This window comes from Paramacrobiotus metropolitanus, unplaced genomic scaffold (assembly GCF_019649055.1).
Source record: "Paramacrobiotus metropolitanus isolate TYO unplaced genomic scaffold, Prichtersi_v1.0 Parri_scaffold0000129, whole genome shotgun sequence".
NCBI lineage: Eukaryota > Metazoa > Tardigrada > Eutardigrada > Parachela > Macrobiotidae > Paramacrobiotus > Paramacrobiotus metropolitanus.
Window position 1 is genome coordinate 161,540 of NW_026570349.1, and position 20,452 is coordinate 181,991.

General features: G+C 42.4%; 4 protein-coding genes across 5 annotated transcripts; 3 read left to right on the forward strand and 1 right to left on the reverse strand.

Annotated features, from left to right (window-relative positions):
* Positions 1 to 3,691: 3,691 nt before the first annotated feature.
* On the reverse strand, positions 3,692 to 5,466 carry LOC129598789 (uncharacterized). Its single transcript, XM_055496845.1, has 4 exons — positions 4,833 to 5,466; positions 4,600 to 4,765; positions 4,314 to 4,509; positions 3,692 to 4,248 (listed from the first exon to the last, which is right to left on the reverse strand). The coding sequence occupies exons 1-4, from the start codon at positions 4,956 to 4,958 to the stop codon at positions 3,810 to 3,812; spliced, it is 927 nt and encodes a 308-aa protein (XP_055352820.1). The 5' UTR covers positions 4,959 to 5,466; the 3' UTR covers positions 3,692 to 3,809.
* On the forward strand, positions 3,878 to 6,460 carry LOC129598790 (uncharacterized). Of its 2 annotated transcripts, XM_055496847.1 has the most exons (6): positions 3,878 to 3,924; positions 4,001 to 4,085; positions 5,667 to 5,795; positions 5,866 to 5,913; positions 5,966 to 6,016; positions 6,099 to 6,460. In XM_055496847.1, exons 2-6 carry the CDS (start codon positions 4,082 to 4,084, stop codon positions 6,347 to 6,349), a joined length of 483 nt encoding a protein of 160 aa, XP_055352822.1. In that variant the 5' UTR covers positions 3,878 to 3,924; positions 4,001 to 4,081; the 3' UTR covers positions 6,350 to 6,460. The 2 variants fall into 2 exon arrangements, with proteins under 2 accessions (XP_055352822.1, XP_055352821.1); XM_055496846.1 differs by lacking the exons at positions 3,878 to 3,924; positions 4,001 to 4,085 and having other exon boundaries at positions 5,495 to 5,795.
* A 1,113-nt stretch (positions 6,461 to 7,573) lies between these two features.
* LOC129598775 (uncharacterized) lies at positions 7,574 to 10,431 on the forward strand. Its single transcript, XM_055496828.1, has 3 exons — positions 7,574 to 8,390; positions 8,466 to 8,829; positions 9,286 to 10,431. Exons 1-3 carry the CDS (start codon positions 7,656 to 7,658, stop codon positions 10,083 to 10,085), a joined length of 1,899 nt encoding a protein of 632 aa, XP_055352803.1. The 5' UTR covers positions 7,574 to 7,655; the 3' UTR covers positions 10,086 to 10,431.
* Positions 10,432 to 11,078: 647 nt separating this feature from the next.
* Positions 11,079 to 20,358, forward strand: LOC129598772 (multidrug resistance-associated protein 1-like). Its single transcript, XM_055496825.1, is given in 26 exon segments — positions 11,079 to 11,649; positions 11,729 to 11,863; positions 11,971 to 12,108; positions 12,263 to 12,376; positions 12,748 to 12,809; positions 12,883 to 13,017; positions 13,144 to 13,287; positions 13,367 to 13,514; positions 13,594 to 13,623; positions 13,863 to 14,117; positions 14,205 to 14,299; positions 14,403 to 14,439; positions 14,502 to 14,720; positions 14,789 to 15,079; positions 15,144 to 15,182; positions 15,496 to 15,746; positions 15,805 to 16,112; positions 16,115 to 16,453; positions 16,821 to 17,062; positions 17,117 to 17,385; positions 18,463 to 18,844; positions 19,164 to 19,322; positions 19,394 to 19,560; positions 19,677 to 19,777; positions 19,863 to 19,956; positions 20,040 to 20,358. Coding segments are annotated over 26 exon segments (4,491 nt in total). The 5' UTR covers positions 11,079 to 11,424; the 3' UTR covers positions 20,152 to 20,358.
* Positions 20,359 to 20,452: the final 94 nt, after the last annotated feature.

The following is a 20,452-nucleotide window of genomic DNA, read 5'->3' on the forward strand; positions in this document are numbered from 1 at the left end:
AGATCCATTTAGCTGCAGATAGTGTCATAATTGCGTGGTTTCTCTTCATTAAGCAAAAATATTATAACGATACTGCTGCACAGAAATCCCGAATAGATGTGCCTCCAAGAATTCCGCATTTGGCAGCACCAAAAACTGTCGGAAATGGCAGTTTTGGTGTCCGCGAAAAGCGGAAACCTTGTGGTCTAACTCTAACAACAATGACGGTGCCCGTTGTGTCATGACGGTGCCCGTTGTGTAATGTACAGTAAGAAGTAGTGATGATGAATATTAGTACCTCGTACTGTACAGAGTATAGTTGATTGTGTTTGTATTATACGAGTATTTCACTAATGATCTACTGCGCAAGTATCTTTCGGGAAACCTTTCGATTAAAATTACTTCAAAAATGTAAGTATAAAAATGCTTACGCATAAATATTATGTACACATATAAGGTGCGTACGCCTTTTTAATAATAGCAGTTTCAGTAATAGCCTACAGCATTTCTGCCATTTTTCTGTCTATATTAGACAAACCGCTTTTGTTCCAGTAATTTAGGTACTTCAGTAAGTGCTAATTGCCTTCAGATAGGTCCGTACTATGGTCTTGCATGTGCTCGTTACTCATCTGCGTTCTATCGCAATATGACTTGCACAATGTTTCAAGCGACCGGTTTTGAGGGTGCGGTAGGGTGTCATCAAACGAGAGTTATGCCAAATCGGCTTCCACCAAGGAATTAATAAGTAACAGCTTACCAACAATGTCACAGTCATGATGGGTAAGACAGATGGCAAAACCGTCTCATGCGACTTTGAACTCGAAGTAGGACCAACAATATATGTTAATTATATAGTGTGTGTTGAATCATTGTGACAACTGAAGCCCAGACAAGTAAAATGTTGAGCACATCGAGCCGGTATAAAGTCGCAACAGCTTCGAAAAGCCAAGCGCCTGCGGAACTCATATCGCATGCAAAAGAATGGTTCGCAAAAATGTTAATGATTGTTTTCTTGATGCCGGACCATGCTGACACATGTTTTTGGCAACCGAAAGAGGAATGAATAAGCACAAAGCCTCCATTAATACGCTTCGACTTCTTAAGTCACAAATTTCTCTGCTCAGGTGCCGGTTATTTTGCGCGGTGGTTGTGAAGTTTGCAGAGCGCCATTTTGAAAGAATTTCGCAGAGTATGTATAGGTTTACAGATTGTTTGTGAGCAAGAATGAAAGTAGTTTTGTAAGCAAGTTTTAAACTGTTTGGCGTCTGCACAGCAGACTATAAACTATGGAGCGGTGACACGAGCGCGTTGATCCTTACCCGGCTTACCGGCAGAAAACGGTAAACCACGATGTCCCGTTGCTGTAGACAGCCGAGGTTCAGCAAATGCGCAGCTCCACGGGAAGCATTGAACAAACAGTTCAATCCCGGTGAAACTTTTGCCAAGGGCTGGACGACGTGCCATGACGTGGCGGGGCGCCACAATACAACAGAAGCTGAACTTCTATTGGCTACTCTCTGCTCTAGCATATAATGCGCTAGCAGTCTGTAGGGAGGCAAGCAGCAAACAAACAAAATGCCCCATCGCTACCCATGCTCCAAAGAGACGCAGGATAGAAACTGGCTATCATAACTGCAATTGCACAGGGATTTTACCTGACCGGCGACGTATGGTCCGCCCGGTTCCCGTCGGACGGGCACACGAATGTTAAGGGGAATGCTCATTGCCCAGTGTTAGACTGGGTCTGTCATGATGCCGCACACGATGAATGGAGATTCAAATGGGATGCGATGCGGTCGCAGTCAAAAATCAGTATCCAACTGGTCGGCATTGATGTCCTGGAGATAACGAAAAGTCCGGTGGAAGAAATGACAAGCAGAAAATTTTAGCCAAATTAGAGACGTCGAATTTTTGTCAGCACCCGCTTTGGTTAGTTGTACCGTAGAAGTCGAGTATCTGATATACCGATGCTACTTTCAGTGCGAGTACTTCTGTAACTTAATAGGTAGAAGTATTCATTTGAACTTCAGCAATAGCGGCGACCGGAACTGCATTCTTAGGATACCATAAATGCAATATCCATATTCTTCATGAAAATGGACACCATCACGGAATTCGGTGGAAAAAAAATTACAGTAGATAAGTAAATTCCAGATTTCTGTCGGTTTAGCGAGCCAACGATACCGTAAAGTAGCTGCACTCTTGGAATATTTCTATGCAGCACCGGTGGCACTTACCTAAAATTCTAAATGTAGTACGTACTTCGCACCTATAAAGCCGAAAGGATTACTTATTATTATCATAATACAATTTATTTTTAAAACGAAATTATAATATTATCAAAATGCGATTTATTATTGGAACGGAATCATCGGCCCATTGGGGAAGGTATTGCCATATTTTTCTGTAGAAATCGGCGATGAAACCCGGCTGCTCCGCACATACACCATTATTATTATTATTTTTATTATTATTATTATTATTGCAACTACAGTATCCAAACTCCATTACGGAGACTTAATATCCTTACAATTAGGTGAAAACCTTTGGGCTTTTAGGCTATTTTACTTTTTTTTGGTTTGATTGCATGAGATAATAGTTACCCACCTACGAGTAGGAATCGAACCCAGGACATACAATCTTAAAGGGGATATCACGGGGATATCACGGGTTAGGATGCAAGCGTCTGAAGGCGAAAATTTCCCGTCATAATGAAATCAGAGATGTGATTCATCGCGCCTGTGGGTCAGCCAGTATCCCTTCAGTTCTCGAGCCACCAGGCCTTTACCGCGATACCCAGAAAAGACCGGATGGCATGACCTCAGTTCCCTTCAGCCAAGGAAAATCCTGGGTGTGGGATGTCACCTGCACGGATACCAAGGCCACCAGCTACATCGCCAAAACATCCCAGGAAGCCGGCGCTGCCGCCACCATGGCGGAGGCGAAGAAAAACCATAAGCACGGATATTTACGCGATAATTTTAATTTCTCTGCTTTGGTTTTTGAAACAATGGGTGTGTGGGGTAAAGAGAGAGTATCGCCGAGTTAGGGTGTTTTTCTAAAGAGTTCCCTGTACTCCCACGAAACGCCGAAACAGTTATTTCAAAGAAAATAAAAGCCAGAAAACCAGAACTAAGCACTTAGAAACGCAATGAAACTAGTCGAAACTCGTCGAAACGTACTGAAACTAGATGAAAACCCGATGAAACCCGTCGAAACCCGATGAAACCTGATGAAACCTGTTGAAACTTGCTGAAATGTGATGAAACTAACTGAAACGTGATGAAACTCGTTGAAACTAACTGAAACGCGAAGAAACGTGATGAAACCCGTTGAAACTTGCTGAAATGTGATGAAACTAACTGAAACGTGATGAAACTCATTGAAACTAACTGAAACGCGATGAAACGTGATGAAACTCGTTGAAACTAGCTGAAACGCGATGAAACGTGATGAAACCCGTTGAAACTTGCTGAAATGTGATGAAACTAACTGAAACGTGATGAAACTCATTGAAACTTGCTGAAATGCGATGAAACTAACTAAAACGCGTTGAAACGTGTTGAAACCAAATCAAGCTCGTTGAAACGTCATGAAACGCGATAAAAAAACATTAAAACGCGAGGGATTTTTATGGGAGTTTGTTTAGAAATTTTTTTGCAGAACTTCTGGCTAATACACAGAATAACACAGTGCACTAAGCAGTGGCATACATTCGGAATGATTCTAAATTCGAGCCCAATTTGTACTTGTGTCACTAGCAAAAACATTCACAAAGTTATAACACCTTATAATACAGAACATTATAAAAGTAGGCTGAGTCCACAGAATCATCTTTTTTCCAGGTACCGATTGCGGCGCTGCACGATGCGATGGAGAAAAAATATCTGATGATACTTAGGCATTTGAAACAATGCATACTGAAAGGCACCAAGCCAACTAAAGGTCTGTTCGCATGCCTGGGTGTTGCTTGTCTCTAGATTAGGATGGATTTGTTTGATGTGTTCCGGATTGTACTTAGTGTGGCAATCTCCGCTCTTGTGATTGGACAAATGAAACCCGTCAATCACTTTTGTCATTCCATTAATCCAAAGGCTGTTGTATGGGTACGGCAGCGGGAGCAATACTTTGGTTGCCCGAATTTTGTCCAGATTGCACATGTTATCGTATGCGATGAAAATTTCTCCCCACTTCTCCACTGGAACACCCTGTAGCACTAAGTACATCCATGCGATAAGGATCAGAAACACTTGCGAGGGAGACTCTGACCTAAAAAATTACAGTTTAATGATACTGATACGATACGAAAAATTCTTTAGGAATTGTAAGTTTACCCATATATGGGAGCGAAACTTTCGACATGGCCACCTGCTCGCACGATAAAAAGATATCCCCGCGACCTATCAATTTTTGTTTTTGTTTCTCCGAGTTGTTTGTAACAAGGCAAAGTGGATGCTTCGGAGTTCGAAGGTAATTCGATTCCCTTTGCTGCAGAAGTCTGATGTGCGGCTTGAAAAAGTATCTGCATACCTAAATCATAATTATTTATAGGCATATAATTATTTCAAAAAATTAGTTATTGCACTACTATCACAAAAACCTGCGTTCTGTTATATTAACCTGGTATCTCTGAACGAAGATCATTGCGCGAAGAACCAGTGGGATTTATTCCTAGTGATTCTGCAATCACTGCATGCTTTGGGCAGAACTTGCTGCCCTTTGCTCTAATCGGTTCCTCGGTACAGATGCTAGGGAAGTTCACTAGAGGAATGTCGCTAATGTGGTTCTGAAAACAATTTTTATTCAAAAATGATGACACAAATGCTCCAACAAATTTACAGGGTAAACTGTACCTGTACGATAAACGAGCAGTGCTTAAAATGAGCCTTCCAGATACCATCGCAAACGTAAAGTACTCCACACCCTCGTTTCTTGCAAACTGGGTTGCAGGAATGAGGGTACTGTAGTGGCTCGCACATCTTGTACCACAGAGTTGGTGTACGGGAAAAATGTGCATCCAATATACACACTCTAACCGGGCAAAATGCACGCCTACGAAATAATGCTTGATTTGACTTCAAGATGAACTCTCCTTCTGAATCTGTCCAGAATCAAACATTTTCTTTAAAATTGTAATTCACCTTAGAAAAGAAGCTCTGTATCTGAGAACTCGAATTGTTCTGTAGCTGTAGAATGTTGACGCTGATTGCTGAACGTACCCCTCACTCTGCAGGGGCACCCCAAAAACCACAACAAATCAGTGTTTGAATTCGAGCTGACAGCAAAGATTTAAGTTAATGGCTGCTTTTGAGCATAAATTTAATTAATAATTATTAGAGCTCTAATTTTTTTAATATTCAAGAAGGTTCTCCAGACCAGAAGTTGAGAAACATCAGAAATTTATCAATGCACGCCAACTGGGAATCGTGCGTTTTGCCCGGTTAGAGTGTGTATATTGGATGCACATTTTTCCCGTACACCAACTCTGTGGTACAAGATGTGCGAGCCACTACAGTATATCGTCTGACAGCGGATAGAATCCAAATACGGTAGAATGGAATCCAAGTCAGTGTCATTCGGAAATCCAGCTTCCGGACACTGTGTTATGCAGCGTTCCCTTAATTCCTCTTCGATCTCATGCCGAAAACATTTGGAAAACATCAGTGCAACGATGGACATGTTCGCAGGTAGCATGAACGAAACGGAAGCTGCGGAGCGAGCTACCGGGGATCTCGTTACCACGTTGTGTGATCCACCAGGAAGCAGTTCGCAGTTTGTTCCAGGGGTTTCCAGCAGTCCACTTAAAAAAAATGACGGTATGTTGCAACTTCAAAAGTGTGTATCCCTTGCAAGCATATTTCAACGTGAAACCTGCAAATTTTATAGGCACCAGTTCCGCGATGCCAAACCCGAAACGACTAAAACTGTGTGAAGGTAAATCAAGCATCACCTGTTCTTTTTACTTGCATATATCTTTTCATTTCAGGTAACAAAACCCCCGTTAGGATGTCGTTTTCCGCTTCTTTTCAATCTACGGGTAATCAATCTGCTTTATACATACTTGGAGGAAAGGTTAATGACGACTAAAGTTCAAGTGAGCTTATCTGTGTGGTTTTTAGACGATAATGAACGAACTGTGGCAAAGTTTTCAACGCCGGCATGTAAGCCCACACCACTATCGGATGCAGAATTACCCAGAATCTGTGCTAACTGTGCTGTCAAGTTAGCTGAGGGCGAACGGGGTGCCAAATGGATTCAGTGCAGCGTCTGCAGTCTCGATGTATGCAGCACTTGTGGAAAAATACCAAAGCGGGTTGCTGTTCAAAAAACCTGGAAATGCAACTTCTGTCGTAATTTAAAAAAACTTTAAAATTGTCCACGTGTGGCGATATTTAGTTGGCGAAGTAACGTTGCTGTTACAGCTTGATTATAACATCACTAGATGTACATGTGTGTATTATATGTGTGTATTAACGTCACTTAAATCTTTTAAGGTTTTAAATGTAACGATTTTGGTATATCCGCTTGAGCTTTTAATGTTCCGAATAAGCGTGCATTCTGCTTCGTGTTAGTTGCAAGAAATAATTTCGTTTTGCAAAGTTTCGCAAATGATGAATCGACATAAAGGTCACAAGGTAGTTACAGCGCGTGTAAGCATAATTAACTGCAGTTTGGTTCGGCAGTGAGTCGCAGGGGGTTTCAACGCGTTTCAGTGTGTTTCAGTGGTTTGCAGTAGGTTCCACGCGTTTCAGTGTGTTTCAGCGGGTCGCAGTAGGTTTCTACGCGTTTCAGCGGGTCGAAGTGGGTTTCAGCAAGTTTCATTTAGTTTCACTCGGTTTCACTAAGCTTTAGCGGGTTTCAGTTTTTTCTCACAAGTTTCAGCGCAATAACCTATTCATACTTTATAGCCTTTAAGAAACTTTACAGCTGAAACCGTTATTAGTGCCGTTGAAACGCGTTTCAACAGAGCAGCTGTTGAAACATACTGATGAAACCAAAACACCCTAACTTGGCGATACTATGGGTAAAGAATCGAAATGTAAGATGTCTACACTCGGTAAGATGCTTTTTGAGAGGACACAGGAGAAACGGTCCACTCAGTTTCTGAAGCAGAGAATCAGTGTTGCTTTAATGCGAGGTAACGCTGCTTGTGTTCAGGAAACGTTTTGTATCGGTAAGAGACTGGACGAAGTGTATTATGTGTTGAAATGATGAACTGCGTAATTTGCTTTTAACCTACAGTATGTTAATGTGAATAACCCAATTAAAAACTTTCAATCTTAAAGCCAGACGTACTACCACCAGGCTATTAGCAATTAACATTAAATATTTGATTATTATTATTATTATTATTTGATCATTATACGTAACATAAAGCATTTATAACCGAATAGATTTGCATATCAAGCTGGTTTAAAATACGTTACTGACACTGAAAACTCCCAAAAATACCGCGACATGAACAACAATGAAACGCGATTATTATCGCCCTGTTTTGATGTGCGATAAACAGATAAAATCCTTGTCGACATCACTTTCAGTGGAATTTACTTGAACTAGCAAGCATGCCACTCTTAAATGCAAGCAGTACCAATCGTGTTGAACTGAATGGTTCTTTACATTCAACAGTAGGTACGATACCGGTAAATAAACTAGCAGCTGCCTTTTTCGATTTCATGTACCACTGCCATTTTTTTGTGGCAGCAGCAGCACTGTCTACTACCAGCAGTTTACTAGGAGTGATATGTAGTATGTACCATCATAGAAACGTCAAAATGCTTTCATCTGCTTCCAACTTTGTCGGCTTGTTTCTGTTCCTTTGTTTTGTCGTGGTTCCTGAAATTACCGGCGAAGTTTGCAGGGAAACCCCAAATGATTTTTCTTGCCTTTGTGCTTCAACCACGCCCATTGACTTCCCGCGTTCGTATGATGTAAATAAAATTCCCTCTACGACCATGCGCTTAGTCCTTGGTTCACGTCAAGAACTTCCTGATCAGCGGCCCATTAACCGTTCCCTTCTGGTGTACTGCAATCTGCTGCGAAAGGACCACACAAGCATTCCCGATAGAGGACATTTAAGACACGTGCACTTACACAACTTTATTGGAGAAGGCGGTCGGCGGCCACCCTTCAAGCAGTTTTTGCGGTTTGTGCAGTATCGCATCGAGACACTGCGGATCGGACACTCCAAGATCGGGCATTTAGATGCTGATTTTCTCCATGGTTTCCCGGAACTAAAGCAGCTAGATTTGTCGGAGAACGACATTTATGATATATCGATCGATGCGTTTCAAGAATTTCAGGGATATCCCGCATCCAGAGCAGAAATGTTCGATAATGTTCTGAACCTGGCAGGGAACGCTCTTGAAGAACTTAACTGGCGCGCTTTTGAACCGCTGTCATATTGGGTGGTAAGCATACCCGGTCGTTTGTTTTTCAGCAGTCGCATACTGTGCATACACTGAAAATGAATATCGTGCTTTCAGAAAAGTTTAGAACTCGGCCAACAAAATCCAAAACTACGCACAATACACATGAGTGGGGCTCCGTTCGAGTTTGGGTTTCTGTCCGACCTTGACATGAAAAATAATGATTTGACCTTTATACCTGATGACGTCCTACGCTCCCTGAAAACGGTGGAATCATTTGACCTTCAGGGCAGTATGCTCTGTGCTGTCGATGATTGTTCCTGCTGCGAAACTCAGCCTTTTCTACAGATGATTTTAAGTAAAACCACTGTCAGGACGGGTGGCTGGGGGACGCCTTCCTCCAGACGGGGAGCTTTCAGCTGCGGTTCCCAGAATTTCTACGACTACGGTCAGCAGCGGTCAGAACAGCAGATGCCCGCTTGTAAGTTAGCAATTGCTGCTACAGTAAAACCTGATAAAGAAATATGTACACCAACGTTCAGCCGATCGCACATTTAAGTATTTTCCGGGTCACCGGGTGTATTCATTTTCAAGTGTATGTAAAGGCAGGTTTTAGTGTATTTAAAGCGACTATTTAACAGATTAGGACAATATCCTCATTCCGGCACATATTGTTGATCAGCTCATAACTTTATACAAAGAATGCGCCTGTGAAAGTCAGTGCGACTAATGTGCGCAAACCCCAGTTTTCTGAGTGGACAATGAAACACCTTGGTTAACCGTAGTCCGTTGATTATTTTGGGCTTCACTAATAAAGCTTAGTCAGCTGGTCTCCTGCGTCGGAGGTCCAACGGAAAGAAAATAATGTGCTAAATCTTAATGTATAGAGTAGTATTGACATTCATTCTTTACGCCTTTGTTTTTGGAATCCTTCAAGGTCCTTCATGTAAACAGGCCCCACCTTTGGATATCCGGTGCCAGCAGGGATCGATCTCCCTTTCCGACACCAGTGTGGAACAAACCGACGCGCTGGTCGTCCACTTTACCGCTGACACAACAATGGGCTGCTATAGGATTTTCCACGATTTTTACCACAATGTATTAGAACTCGGCAACGTCTCACAACCTCAGCCCACCCCGTCCAGTGTAATCAGGCTTTTGTGTCACGATAACCAGATATCCGTGTTCGGACCTGATCCGGAAGTGCAGAATCCCCTAAAAATTACTCTGGACACGGATCTCAGCCCAGACTGCCATAGCATTCGTGTGCGATTCCTGAAGTTCGTCAGAAACGATTTTTTGAGCGATGGAGCCGTTACGCCTTTGTTAATTCCCAACATAACCGTAAAAACGTGGATGGCGGACCATTTTGCGTGCCCGGTTGACGCACCGCTGCGGATCAGTTGCCAGGCCGGCAAAGCGATTCTTCCTGTGAAGATGCTGAATTCGACGAAATCCACCGTGGTGTACCTTCGCGGCGACGCATCGCTTCGTTGCCGCGAATTCGTTATCAGTGTGCATGAATATCTCATCGACTCACAAAGATCGTCGGTTCACTTTGATGCATCACAGGATGCTATTGTTGCTGTATGTCAGCGCGGTCACATCGTCCTCTCGGAGTCCAATCCTCGAATTTCGGTGAAGACGAACTTAACGTATTATGGAGCACCCAACGATCCATGCCAGAAGAAGTTACGAGATTTCTTGAACTACATTCAGGAAATACGCCCGCATTAGTCTACCACTAAGAAAGACATTGATAACCTACCAGGACGTTAGTTAGTGTCGTTGTCGCACTAATTTGGGTGGGTAATCGGCTGATGCGCTGCAGAATAAAATACTTTAGAAAGTTTTCGGATTTGGTTTTGCTGTTGCATGAGATGTTTTAATTACTGTGTACGCGGCTTACTGCGCAGCGCGTGGTCAGCTGTTTCCACAATACTTTACGTCAACGTGTTTGAACTAAAGGTAATTGTCAGTTGAGTTATGCTCTAAACGCGAATGCATGAAAACAGTACCTTTTTGTCGATTGTTAAGTGCCTTTGAAAAGTTTTCAGCGATTATATGGAAATACGAATAAATCAGAGGGAAAATTGATTGGAGAAACAGAACTGGTGGAAAATATTAGCTTATATTTAGAGTAAGTAGCAAGTGCTGACACACGACACAGTGTGCAGTGTCCACGCATCCGTTTCCGTTGATGCCTGACCGCTGACAAAGTAAAAACCATATCCCATATAAGCTCATCAGTTTATCTATATACCCTTATTAAGACACACACGAGACCGTTAAGATACACACCTCGTGCAGGATTGTCCTGATTGTTGTAGACATTAAGCTGATTAAACAAACAAACAAGCACCACAATATAGGCAGCTTCAACCTGTCTTATCAAATCACATTAATCGAATAATTTGGTGCGTTTTACCATTTCCCGCAGTTTTTATATAACCGGCTCATACTAATTTTTTGCTGGATCTGCCTGGGCATGACTGCTTTGCAGTAGGAGCCGGTAACTTTATCCGTACATCTGACATCATGTTCAGAATCTAGAGACCGATATACCGGCCAGAGAATGAGTCAGAGTTCGACACAGGAGTACCAACGTGCAAGAATCGATAGCACGCCGCTACAGCGAGCGCCATGCAGTAGACACATGTCAGTCTCGCTCGCTGGTAAACGCCGGCAAACCGGTTTCTTCCATATCCGATTGCGCAAAGCCAGCTAAACTTTGCATCGTTTGCCTGTGCCAGACATCTGCCGTCGTTGCTTTGACCGGTTAACACTGCGATGAAGTCATTTCTGGATAAACGCTTATCGCTGCAACATCAATCCGCCGCTTTGTTGACATTGTGAGCCGATGTATCAAATTATCTGCCATACCTTTACACCGGATTGTTCCATTCTACCGAGCCAAAAGTTGGATATTCTTTAAATACCGCTATGCTGCTTATTTTATTACTGCCTACTCAACACACCGAGGACAACATCGAAACATCGCAGCTTCGATCGATTGCACCATCGAGATCGTTGGCTTGTGTGTGCATAGAATCATCAACTAAATTTTTCTTAAAGTATGGAGCACGATGCGTTCTACCGTGGCTTCTGCGCGGATGCCTTATGGAATACATCACTGACGTGGGACACAGCGGATCCCGATTTCACCCAGTGCTTCCAGCAGACCGTGGTGGTCTGGGTTCCTGCGCTGGTTTTATGGGTTGCGCTGCCCTTTCAAGCGTTTCGTATTGTACATAGCCGTTGTAAGGAACATCGCTGGACACGGCTTCCTCTTCTCAAAGTGGTACGAATTCTGTGATGTTTTAAATCGAAGTCTTAGGTTTGTGAGTTTTCTTATGCTCATCATGCTGAGTGGGTTCTAGACCATCTGTGCCATGCTTTTTGGGATCTCTGCGGCGGAAGTGAGTGTTTTTGCTCATACGGGGATTGCCGGCACGAGCAATACAGCCGTTGGAAGTGCCCAGTTTTTCGCTGCGTTAATCCAAGGATGTTCCTTTGTAAGTTGTAACCAGTTGAAGTTGTTTACAGAATTAGTATGCATAAAACATTATTTTTATAATCCATGCTATTCAAAGAAAACGATGGTTACATGGATTTTTCGCAGTTGTTGGCGGCATTCTTCGTTCATAGTGACCGGAGAAGCGCCCGTTCCTCGTCAGCAGTATTATTCGTCTTTTGGTCTCTGACGCTGTTGGGATGCATTATTGATCTGCGCAGTATCGTCCGACGATCGTACGTTCAGGTAAATCTTGTTCAGAAACTAGAAATCAGCTGTCTCAAACGTGTTCTTTAAATTTCTGCTTCAATTTGCTGTTAATTGAAATGTTGGTAATAAAATACACAAATTCACCGGGTAAGTTCGAAAATATAATAAATTATTGTCTGTGATGTTTTAGGAAATATTGCCCACAGAATGGGGCTTCAGTATAGCCAACCTCATTCTGGTGGCTTCCCAGTGGATTCTGTGTTGTCTGTCGCAAGAATTCGATGCACGGACGGCTGGTGTCAAGGTATTTTTAACTATTTTAAATTTGATAAAATTCCCATACCGATCTACACAAAAAAATTTTTTGAGTAGTAAATGTTAATCTAAAGCAGATTTTGCAGCAAATTAAATAAAATTAAAATTTTGTTTAATTTTGCTGTAGACGTGAAACATAAAATAATTGGCATAAAACGCGTTTAAAATGTAATTTCGGACTTCCGACGAAAGACTTCCGTAGCCTGTTGTTATTTCAGCAGCTCTGCATGAGAGAGCATTCATTCGCCAGCATTTTTTACAAATGTCTTTTTTCTCTACTGGTTACGAAAGCGTTCCTAATAAATGCGAAAAGCATCGACGTATCTCTAAATTCAAAAGTGCATGATGGTGTCGCTTTAGAACCCATCGCCGGAATTATCAGCATCATTCGTCAACCGGTTATTTTTCACGTGGTTTACGCCGTAAGCGCATCAGTACAAAATCAGTTCTTATCGAATGCTGAATAAATTTATTAAAACAAGAATTTATGAACAGACTAGCGGTACGTGGTTATAAAAAACCGCTCGAATTCGACGATTTGTCTGATCTGCAACATGATGAATCAACGGAGCTCATGGCCCAGAGACTGGAGAAGAACTGGAACGCGGAAATGGAGAAGCATAGCTCAAAGTACATATGTCTCAAAATTACCAGTATCGCCTGTCTTTTTTATTGAATTTATAATAGTTTATATTATTAATTGATATTTGGAGTTGAAAACCATTTTGTTCTATAACTTTACATGTGTTATTTCAGAAATCCATCCACTGACAAAAGCAGCAAGACGGTACCCTCGTTAATGAAAGTGTGGCTGCGAACCTTCTGGCGCTCCATGATCTTGAGTGGTCTGCTCAATCTGACGACGGACCTCATTGGTTTCCTTCCGCCGCAGCTTCTTCAGTAAGTTTTAAGTCTGTTAAAGAGACATTAGTTTTCAGTAACATCTTGAAAATTGGTGAAACGTGCGCGATGTTGTTAGGTTGTTGATTGTATTTGCTGCCGATATGAGCGAGCCGGAATGGAGAGGCTATCTCTACGCGGTAGCCCTGTTCCTGGTGGCCTTCTCACAGGCCACTATATTCAATCAGTTCCTGATGTACACTCAGAAGATCGGCATGCGGTCTAAGGTACTGTAGCGGTGTAGTGTAGACTGTAATAAATATTTAGTTATCAGTTTTGAAAGGTTACCATGACGAATTGTTGTAGGCTGGACTCACGGCAGCTGTCTACCGAAAGGTGAGTTGACAACCCACAAATTATTTGTACTTATTTCATACTTTTTAATTACAAACTACTTTGCATTGTCGTACCATATGTGGCCTATGTACATCATATGTTCACCACAGTTTAACCGCATCTGTTCTGCACTTAAAGAGTTGCATCTGCTGGTGCAATTAGCTGGGTTTTATCTGCCGGTTTAATTAAGCCGGCAGGTTTTGCTTTTTCAAATGAACTTATGACTGTTTTGTAAACAGGCACTGCGAATCACGAGTGCTGCCAAGCGTAGCAGCACCGTCGGGGAAATCGTCAACCTGATGGCGGTGGACAGTCAGAAATTCCTGGAACTGGCTGGATCCATCCATTCGCTGTGGACAGCGCCGGTGCAGGTGGCCATTACGCTGTACTTTCTCTACCAGCAGTTGGGTCCGTCCATCTTTGCCGGACTGGGATTTATGCTAGTGCTGATCCCCGTCAATATCGTCTCGGCAGGAGCTGCCGGCACATATCAAGTACGATTACGACTTAAACTGTTTTTTTAAAACAGCTTATTTATTTCATACAGTTTTCAAACTGTTGCTGTTCTCTGCAAATTATAGGAAAGACAAATGGAGGAAAAGGATAACCGTATTAAGCTGACAAATGAAGTGCTTAACGGGATAAAGGTCCTCAAATTATACGCGTGGGAAGAAAGGTAATTTTAAATTTGGGATAAAACCCTTAAAATAATTTAATAAGTCATAAACTTTTTGTTTGCTCACAACTATTCGCACGGATATTTTTTGTTTGTTTTCTAGTTTTGAGAAGCAAATATCCGAAATTCGCAAGGCCGAAGTAAGAAAAACAACCCCTTGGCAAAACTTTAAACGGAATCAAAAACTGTTAATGTTTTGCAGATGAAAAGCATCCGGAATGCTTCCTTCCTAAATTCCATAACATTCCTCGTGTTCATGGTCTCACCCTTCTTCGTCGCACTGGTGACCTTTGCGACATACATCTTCATCGATACGAGTAACGTTCTCGATACACGCAAAGCCTTCGTCAGTCTGTCGCTGTTCAACATTCTACGGATACCGTTAACGGATTATCCAGTTACCATCACCAATGTGGTTCAAGTAAATCACATTCTCCCAAAAAATATTTTATTTTACGCTTTTTCTTGAAATTATGGCGCTATACTTAGGCACGCGTCTCCATCCAACGCTTGGCTAAATTCTTCACAAGCGAGGAACTGGATCCCAAAAACGTGAAGCTGTTAGAGAAAACCAGTGCAATAACGGATGACGCTGTTAGCGTTACAAACGGAGAATTCGCTTGGGACCGATCGGAAGACAGCACTTTGAGAGACATTAACGTGAAGATCGGAAGCGGGCAGTTAGTGGCTGTTGTCGGGAAAGTCGGTACCGGGAAATCATCGTTGATGTCCGCCATGTTCGGTATGATGGACAAGATACATGGTCAAGTAACGTTAAAGGTCAGTAAACCGTTCTAATCGCTGAAACTGAGGGTTCGTTAAAACGAACGGTTAATTGTTTCAGGGAACAGTTGCTTACGTCAGCCAGCAAGCGTGGATTCAGGTAACTAAGTTTTGCAACTTTGAATGCTGTTGCACTAGAAATATTTCCGTTACCGTGCATGATTGTGTATAAGATGCACTTAGCGCTATTATCACATAATTGCTACACTAAGAATTTTGAAATTCCCGGTTCGCACAGTGCAGTTGTAAAACATGTTTTTTATGTGAACAAATCGGGGAGACCTGTGTGGTGGGTGTTTACTGTTTACAAATGTAAACGTTTCCGAAGCAAAAAACATTCGCGCCGCGTTTCTAAAGCGAAAAACATTAAGTCTTCTAAAATGCTATATAAATACACAATATTATGGGTGTAGAATATGACGGTAGAGCAGAACATCCTCTTCGGGAAACCCATGGACCCGGAACGATATAAGCGCATTCTTCATTGCTGCGCTCTGGAACCGGATCTACAAATTCTGCAAAACGGTGACCAAACCCAGATCGGCGAGAAAGGCGTGAATCTGAGCGGTGGACAGAAACAGCGTATTGCGCTGGCACGAGCCGTTTATTCCGACGCTGATGTGTATTTTCTGGATGATCCGCTCAGTGCCGTGGATGCTCACGTGTAAACCGACGCGAACTTTTTCACGTTTTTTAACGCTTTCTGAGAATAATTCTTGCAGAGGTCGACAATTGTTTGAGGAAGTCATCGGACCAAAAGGTCTCCTTGCCGGCAAAACGCGAATCCTGGTAACCCACGGCGTCAGCTTCCTCCCGCAAGTGGACAACATTCTGGTTCTGGAAGACGGCCAGATCACCGAATCCGGCACGTACAAAACGCTCTTAAGCAACAACGGTTCCTTCGCCACTCTACTACGCACATATCTATCAGAACTGGCGGATGACGATGAAGTCGAAACAATTTCGTTAACCGAATCAACCGAAAACCTTTCGCGTAATGGATCAATCGCAGCGTTGAAAAAGTCCGTCGAACCTTTTCCAAGGTCTCACAAAAGCGAAATAGCTTGGTGACAGAGAAAGCGACTAAAGAAAAAGACAAGCCCGAAGTGGAGATTGAGACGGACGCGGATGAAGAGAAGATGGAAACCGGCAATGTGAAGTGGAGTATACTGTCATCGCATATCAAGAACATGACCTACCCGATGTTCTGGTCCATGGTGGGGCTGTTCGTCGTGTACCGGGCGCTGGATGTGTACAGCAGTGTGTGGTTGGGGGATTGGTCGGAGGACGGGGAGTTTCCCGAGCGACGGAACGATACGACGTGGCGGGATTATCGGTTGGGTGTATATGGCGGCCTCGGGATTGCACTAGGTATTAGAATCACAATACCTAAATAACTTTCCCTTACAAAACTTCGTCAAACAGTCAGCCGGCCTAGCGAAGCGAGTAAGGAACATTCGCTCCTGCTTCGCTCGCTTAGGCAGCTGCTTCTCGCGGGCGGAGTAACGGAAAACCGTTAGAATTTACAGCAGAAAATTTGCTTCACTCGCTTGGTCAAACACAGCCGATTGGACGCGTTTTATAGTAGTGATTAGAATTGAATATCGATTCGCTATACTAAAAAATTGGCTTCTTAAAAAGTTGTGTCGCGAGGACGCCGGATCTCGTAATATTATTGAAGCGAACCGAATGGTGGTTATAACTCTGAATTTGACGCTTTTCGCCAATTTTCCGATAGGATTGACCTATATGGGTGCCTGCCTCGCCAACGCCGTCGGTCATGTCCGTGCTGCCCGAACCTTGCATCGTGGGATGCTGCTGCGCATTCTCCACGCCCCGATGGCGTTCTTCGATACGACACCCATCGGACGCATCATCAACCGGTTCAGCAAAGACATGGAAGCGGTCGATCTCTCGCTGCCGATGACGTTGAATTTCTTCATCGAGGATTGCCTTGGCGTTGTAGTGACCATCATTTTCGTAAGTAAGGTGTACTAAATTGATGACCTTGGCGTAAATGGAATGCTTTTGTAGATTTGTGTGTACATCCCGTACTTCGCGGTGGCTGCCGTACCGTTAGCCATCTGCTATTTCTTCATTCAGCGGTTCTATGTGGCGACTAGCCGGCAGCTGAAACGACTGGAGTCCACTTCACGATCTCCGATTTTCTCCCATTTCCAGGAGTCCATTACCGGCACGGCGACCATCATCGCCACACGGCAGACGGAGCGCTTCATCCGGGAGAATGATGAGCGGATCGACTGTAATAACAAAGCGGCGTATGCTAATCAGTTCTCAACTAGGTATGTATAGTGATTTAGCCACTAGCCAAACGAAGTGCATAAATAAGCTCCTGTGCATCGCACAGATAGATCCTGTAGTCCTTTGCATCGCACAGATAGATCTGTAAACAGATCTAACAGATAGATATGTGATTCGATTTAATTTTGTAAATAGATATAATTCTGTCATCAGTTGAACCACTTCCAAAAGCAATTGCATAAATCATGTGTGCTCTATTAATATAAATATATTTATGTATTGTGAGCATTAATATGAGTATGTTTATGCAACAATGCAATGCTGCTATTTCTGCGACATTTTATTTTAGGCTGATTTATAGATTAGTGAATTGTCATTTGTCAAGCCTATTATAATTGTGCTTCTTCTATATTATTTCAGGGAATTCTGTTATTTATACATGTAGTTAAATCTCTTTAATTTAAAAAAGCGTAAATTTTGTGTAGTAATTCAATAAATGTAGTAAATAAATAAATTCTGTAAAAATTCCCGATAATTTTTTGTAATCTGTCGAATTGGTCGATTTGTTTCACGAGTGCACGGTGCCATGAAGGGAGGCCGTGGCATCGCCAGTATACTACGTTCATTTTCTTCTTCACATATCTTGTTCTTCTTATGATTAGATAAGCGATGAAAAATTTAGGCAGTTTATAAGGTAGCTGCCGAATGTACAGACGTCAAGGCATGAAAAAGTCCATCCGGTAGGGCGTAATAGAAAACGTACAATTTCCCTCGGATTCTAAATTATTGTTACCAGATGCTGTCTGTACTGTCAACGCGAAAAGGGATCTTGCGTTTTCTAATTTGACAGTGGAGAATGGTACGCACTTTAAAGCCGCCAGAAGTGTTCCTTTTCTCTAAATGGACGGTTAAATTTAAGTTGTTACCAACACTCACCCCGGTATTCCGAGATATGCCCACAGGAGAAACCGATTTTACTTTCAAAACTTCCGTCAGCGTTAAATCTAAGAAAATCTGGCCTCATAATTTTCCTTTTTTAATGAAGAGTTTCTTTGTTGAAGTATTGTGTTACAGCGGAACAAATTGCACTGAATTTTTATTAAACGGTATCCGTTTAGGTGGGTGGCAGTTCTGCTGGAACTCATGGGAAATTTGATTACACTGTTTGCCGCCATCTTCGTGGTACTGGGACGCGAAGGCGGTTGGATTAAACCGAAGGAAACCGGTTTGATTCTCAACTATACACTTTCCGTCACATCGATGCTCAACTGGTTGGTGCGGTTAACCAGCCAGATGGAGAACCATTTGGTGTCGGTGGAGCGCATCCAGGAGTACACGGAAATAGCGCAAGAAGCCGAATGGGTGCGGCCGGAGAAACGCCCTCCAAAGAATTGGCCCTTAGAAGGAAAAATCGAGTTTAGCAATTATCAGACGCGTTATCGAACAGAACTGGATCTGGTGCTGAACGGCGTTAACGCAGAAATCCACGCCGGCGAAAAGGTCAGTGTGTCCTAAGGAAGAAACTTAGGCGAATGTGCTAAGCGTTCCCCAATTTTAGGACATAAGTGACCCTTAATTCGCTACCAAATTCACTATTATTAAGAAAACAAGCAAATAAATAAATTAAAAAATATAAAAAAAGCAAATTAAAAATAAATCTGTAAAATCCAAATTGAACACATAAAAATAAAAGAACATACATAAAAGTGCATACTGTACATAAAAACATTACTTAGATAAAAATAAAAACTAAATAAATAAAAATTAAAAATCTAGAAATAAAATTTAAAGAAAAAAATAATTAGTTAATAAATTACAGATTGGGATTGTGGGACGAACCGGCGCCGGTAAGAGCTCCCTGACGTTGGCACTGTTTCGGATCGTGGAGCCTGCGGGCGGCCGTATCGTCATCGATAACGTCGACCTGATGAGCATCGGACTTCACGATGTCCGGTCGCATTTGACAATTATTCCACAGGTGAAATTGTCACCTAAACCCAAACTTCGTACTGCTGATACTGTATTTGCGTAACACTGTGTTTTTGACAGGAACCTGTGTTATTCAGTGGAACGCTGCGTATGAATTTGGACCCGTTTGATCAGTATACCGATGACGCAGTATGGCAAGTGCTGGACGACTCGCATCTCAAGACCTTCGTCTCGACACTGCCGGATGGCCTTCTGCACATGGTCGCAGAAGGGGGCGAGAATTTAAGGTAGCAGACTTTTTATGTCAGTAAAACAGTCAGTTATTATAACGTTTTGACAAAAATACATGTTCATAGATCAAAATTATTATTTTTTAAGCAACACTGTTTCTTTCTGTATTTAGTGTGGGCCAACGACAGCTACTCTGCTTAGCCCGTGCGTTATTGAAAAAGACAAAAATTCTGATTCTGGATGAAGCGACGGCAGCGATTGATTTACACACCGGTTAGTAGAGAAGTTCTTACGAATTAACTGTCAACGGTAACGTTAACCGAACTTAATTAATTAGTTAAAATTAAATTAATTACAGATGAGCTAATACAGAGAACCATTCGCGAGAAGTTTGCCGCTTGCACGGTGCTGACGATAGCCCATCGTTTGAACACTGTCATGGATAGCACAAGGTATGACCTTCACTAAACTGTTAACGAAAAATAGTATAAGCACTTAATTTACGAAAAATACGTCCCATTTTAAATGTTTGCAGAATTATGGTAATGGATCACGGAAAAATTGTCGAATTCTCCTCACCGACCGAGCTGTTAAAAGATTCAAATTCCCTGTTTTATTCTTTAGCGAAAAATGCGGGTTTAATTTAAGAAGAACTGCAAAAGCGGTATGACTCTCTTTCAGACTCTGTGATACAGACGAAAGTTTGTGATTTTCTACTGTTTTTTATCTACACTTTTTACCTCCTGCACTGGTCTTTCATTAAACGGGCCTCCCACATTAAAAAAAAATTCACAAAAAAATCCGAAAATCACTGCGTTGTTTCACCAGTGGCAGACAAAACTGTCAGAAGTGCAATAAATAAAAATTTTAGCAGATATGCAGACAGTCGAATATGTACTCGTAAGTCGCCACGCATGATTTCAAGAAACACGTAAATAATTCATGTGA

What these genes read in the sequence shown, in the direction of transcription:
- LOC129598789 (XM_055496845.1), bottom strand. Translation starts at nt 4,958, where the DNA reads ATGTGCGAGCCACTACAGTACCCTCATTCCTGCAACCCAGTTTGCAAG. An exon ending in ACTGCTCGTTTATCGTACAG is followed by an intron (nt 4,766 to 4,832) that starts GTACAGTTTACC and finishes AATTGTTTTCAG; the next exon opens with AACCACATTAGCGACATTCC. An exon ending in TCTTCGTTCAGAGATACCAG is followed by an intron (nt 4,510 to 4,599) that starts GTTAATATAACA and finishes ATTATGATTTAG; the next exon opens with GTATGCAGATACTTTTTCAA.
- LOC129598790 (XM_055496846.1), top strand. Translation starts at nt 5,534, where the DNA reads ATGGAATCCAAGTCAGTGTCATTCGGAAATCCAGCTTCCGGACACTGT. An exon ending in TCCACTTAAAAAAAATGACG is followed by an intron (nt 5,796 to 5,865) that starts GTATGTTGCAAC and finishes CAAATTTTATAG; the next exon opens with GCACCAGTTCCGCGATGCCA. An exon ending in CGCTTCTTTTCAATCTACGG is followed by an intron (nt 6,017 to 6,098) that starts GTAATCAATCTG and finishes TGTGGTTTTTAG; the next exon opens with ACGATAATGAACGAACTGTG.
- LOC129598775 (XM_055496828.1), top strand. Translation starts at nt 7,656, where the DNA reads ATGTACCACTGCCATTTTTTTGTGGCAGCAGCAGCACTGTCTACTACC. An exon ending in AACCGCTGTCATATTGGGTG is followed by an intron (nt 8,391 to 8,465) that starts GTAAGCATACCC and finishes TCGTGCTTTCAG; the next exon opens with AAAAGTTTAGAACTCGGCCA. An exon ending in AGAACAGCAGATGCCCGCTT is followed by an intron (nt 8,830 to 9,285) that starts GTAAGTTAGCAA and finishes GAATCCTTCAAG; the next exon opens with GTCCTTCATGTAAACAGGCC.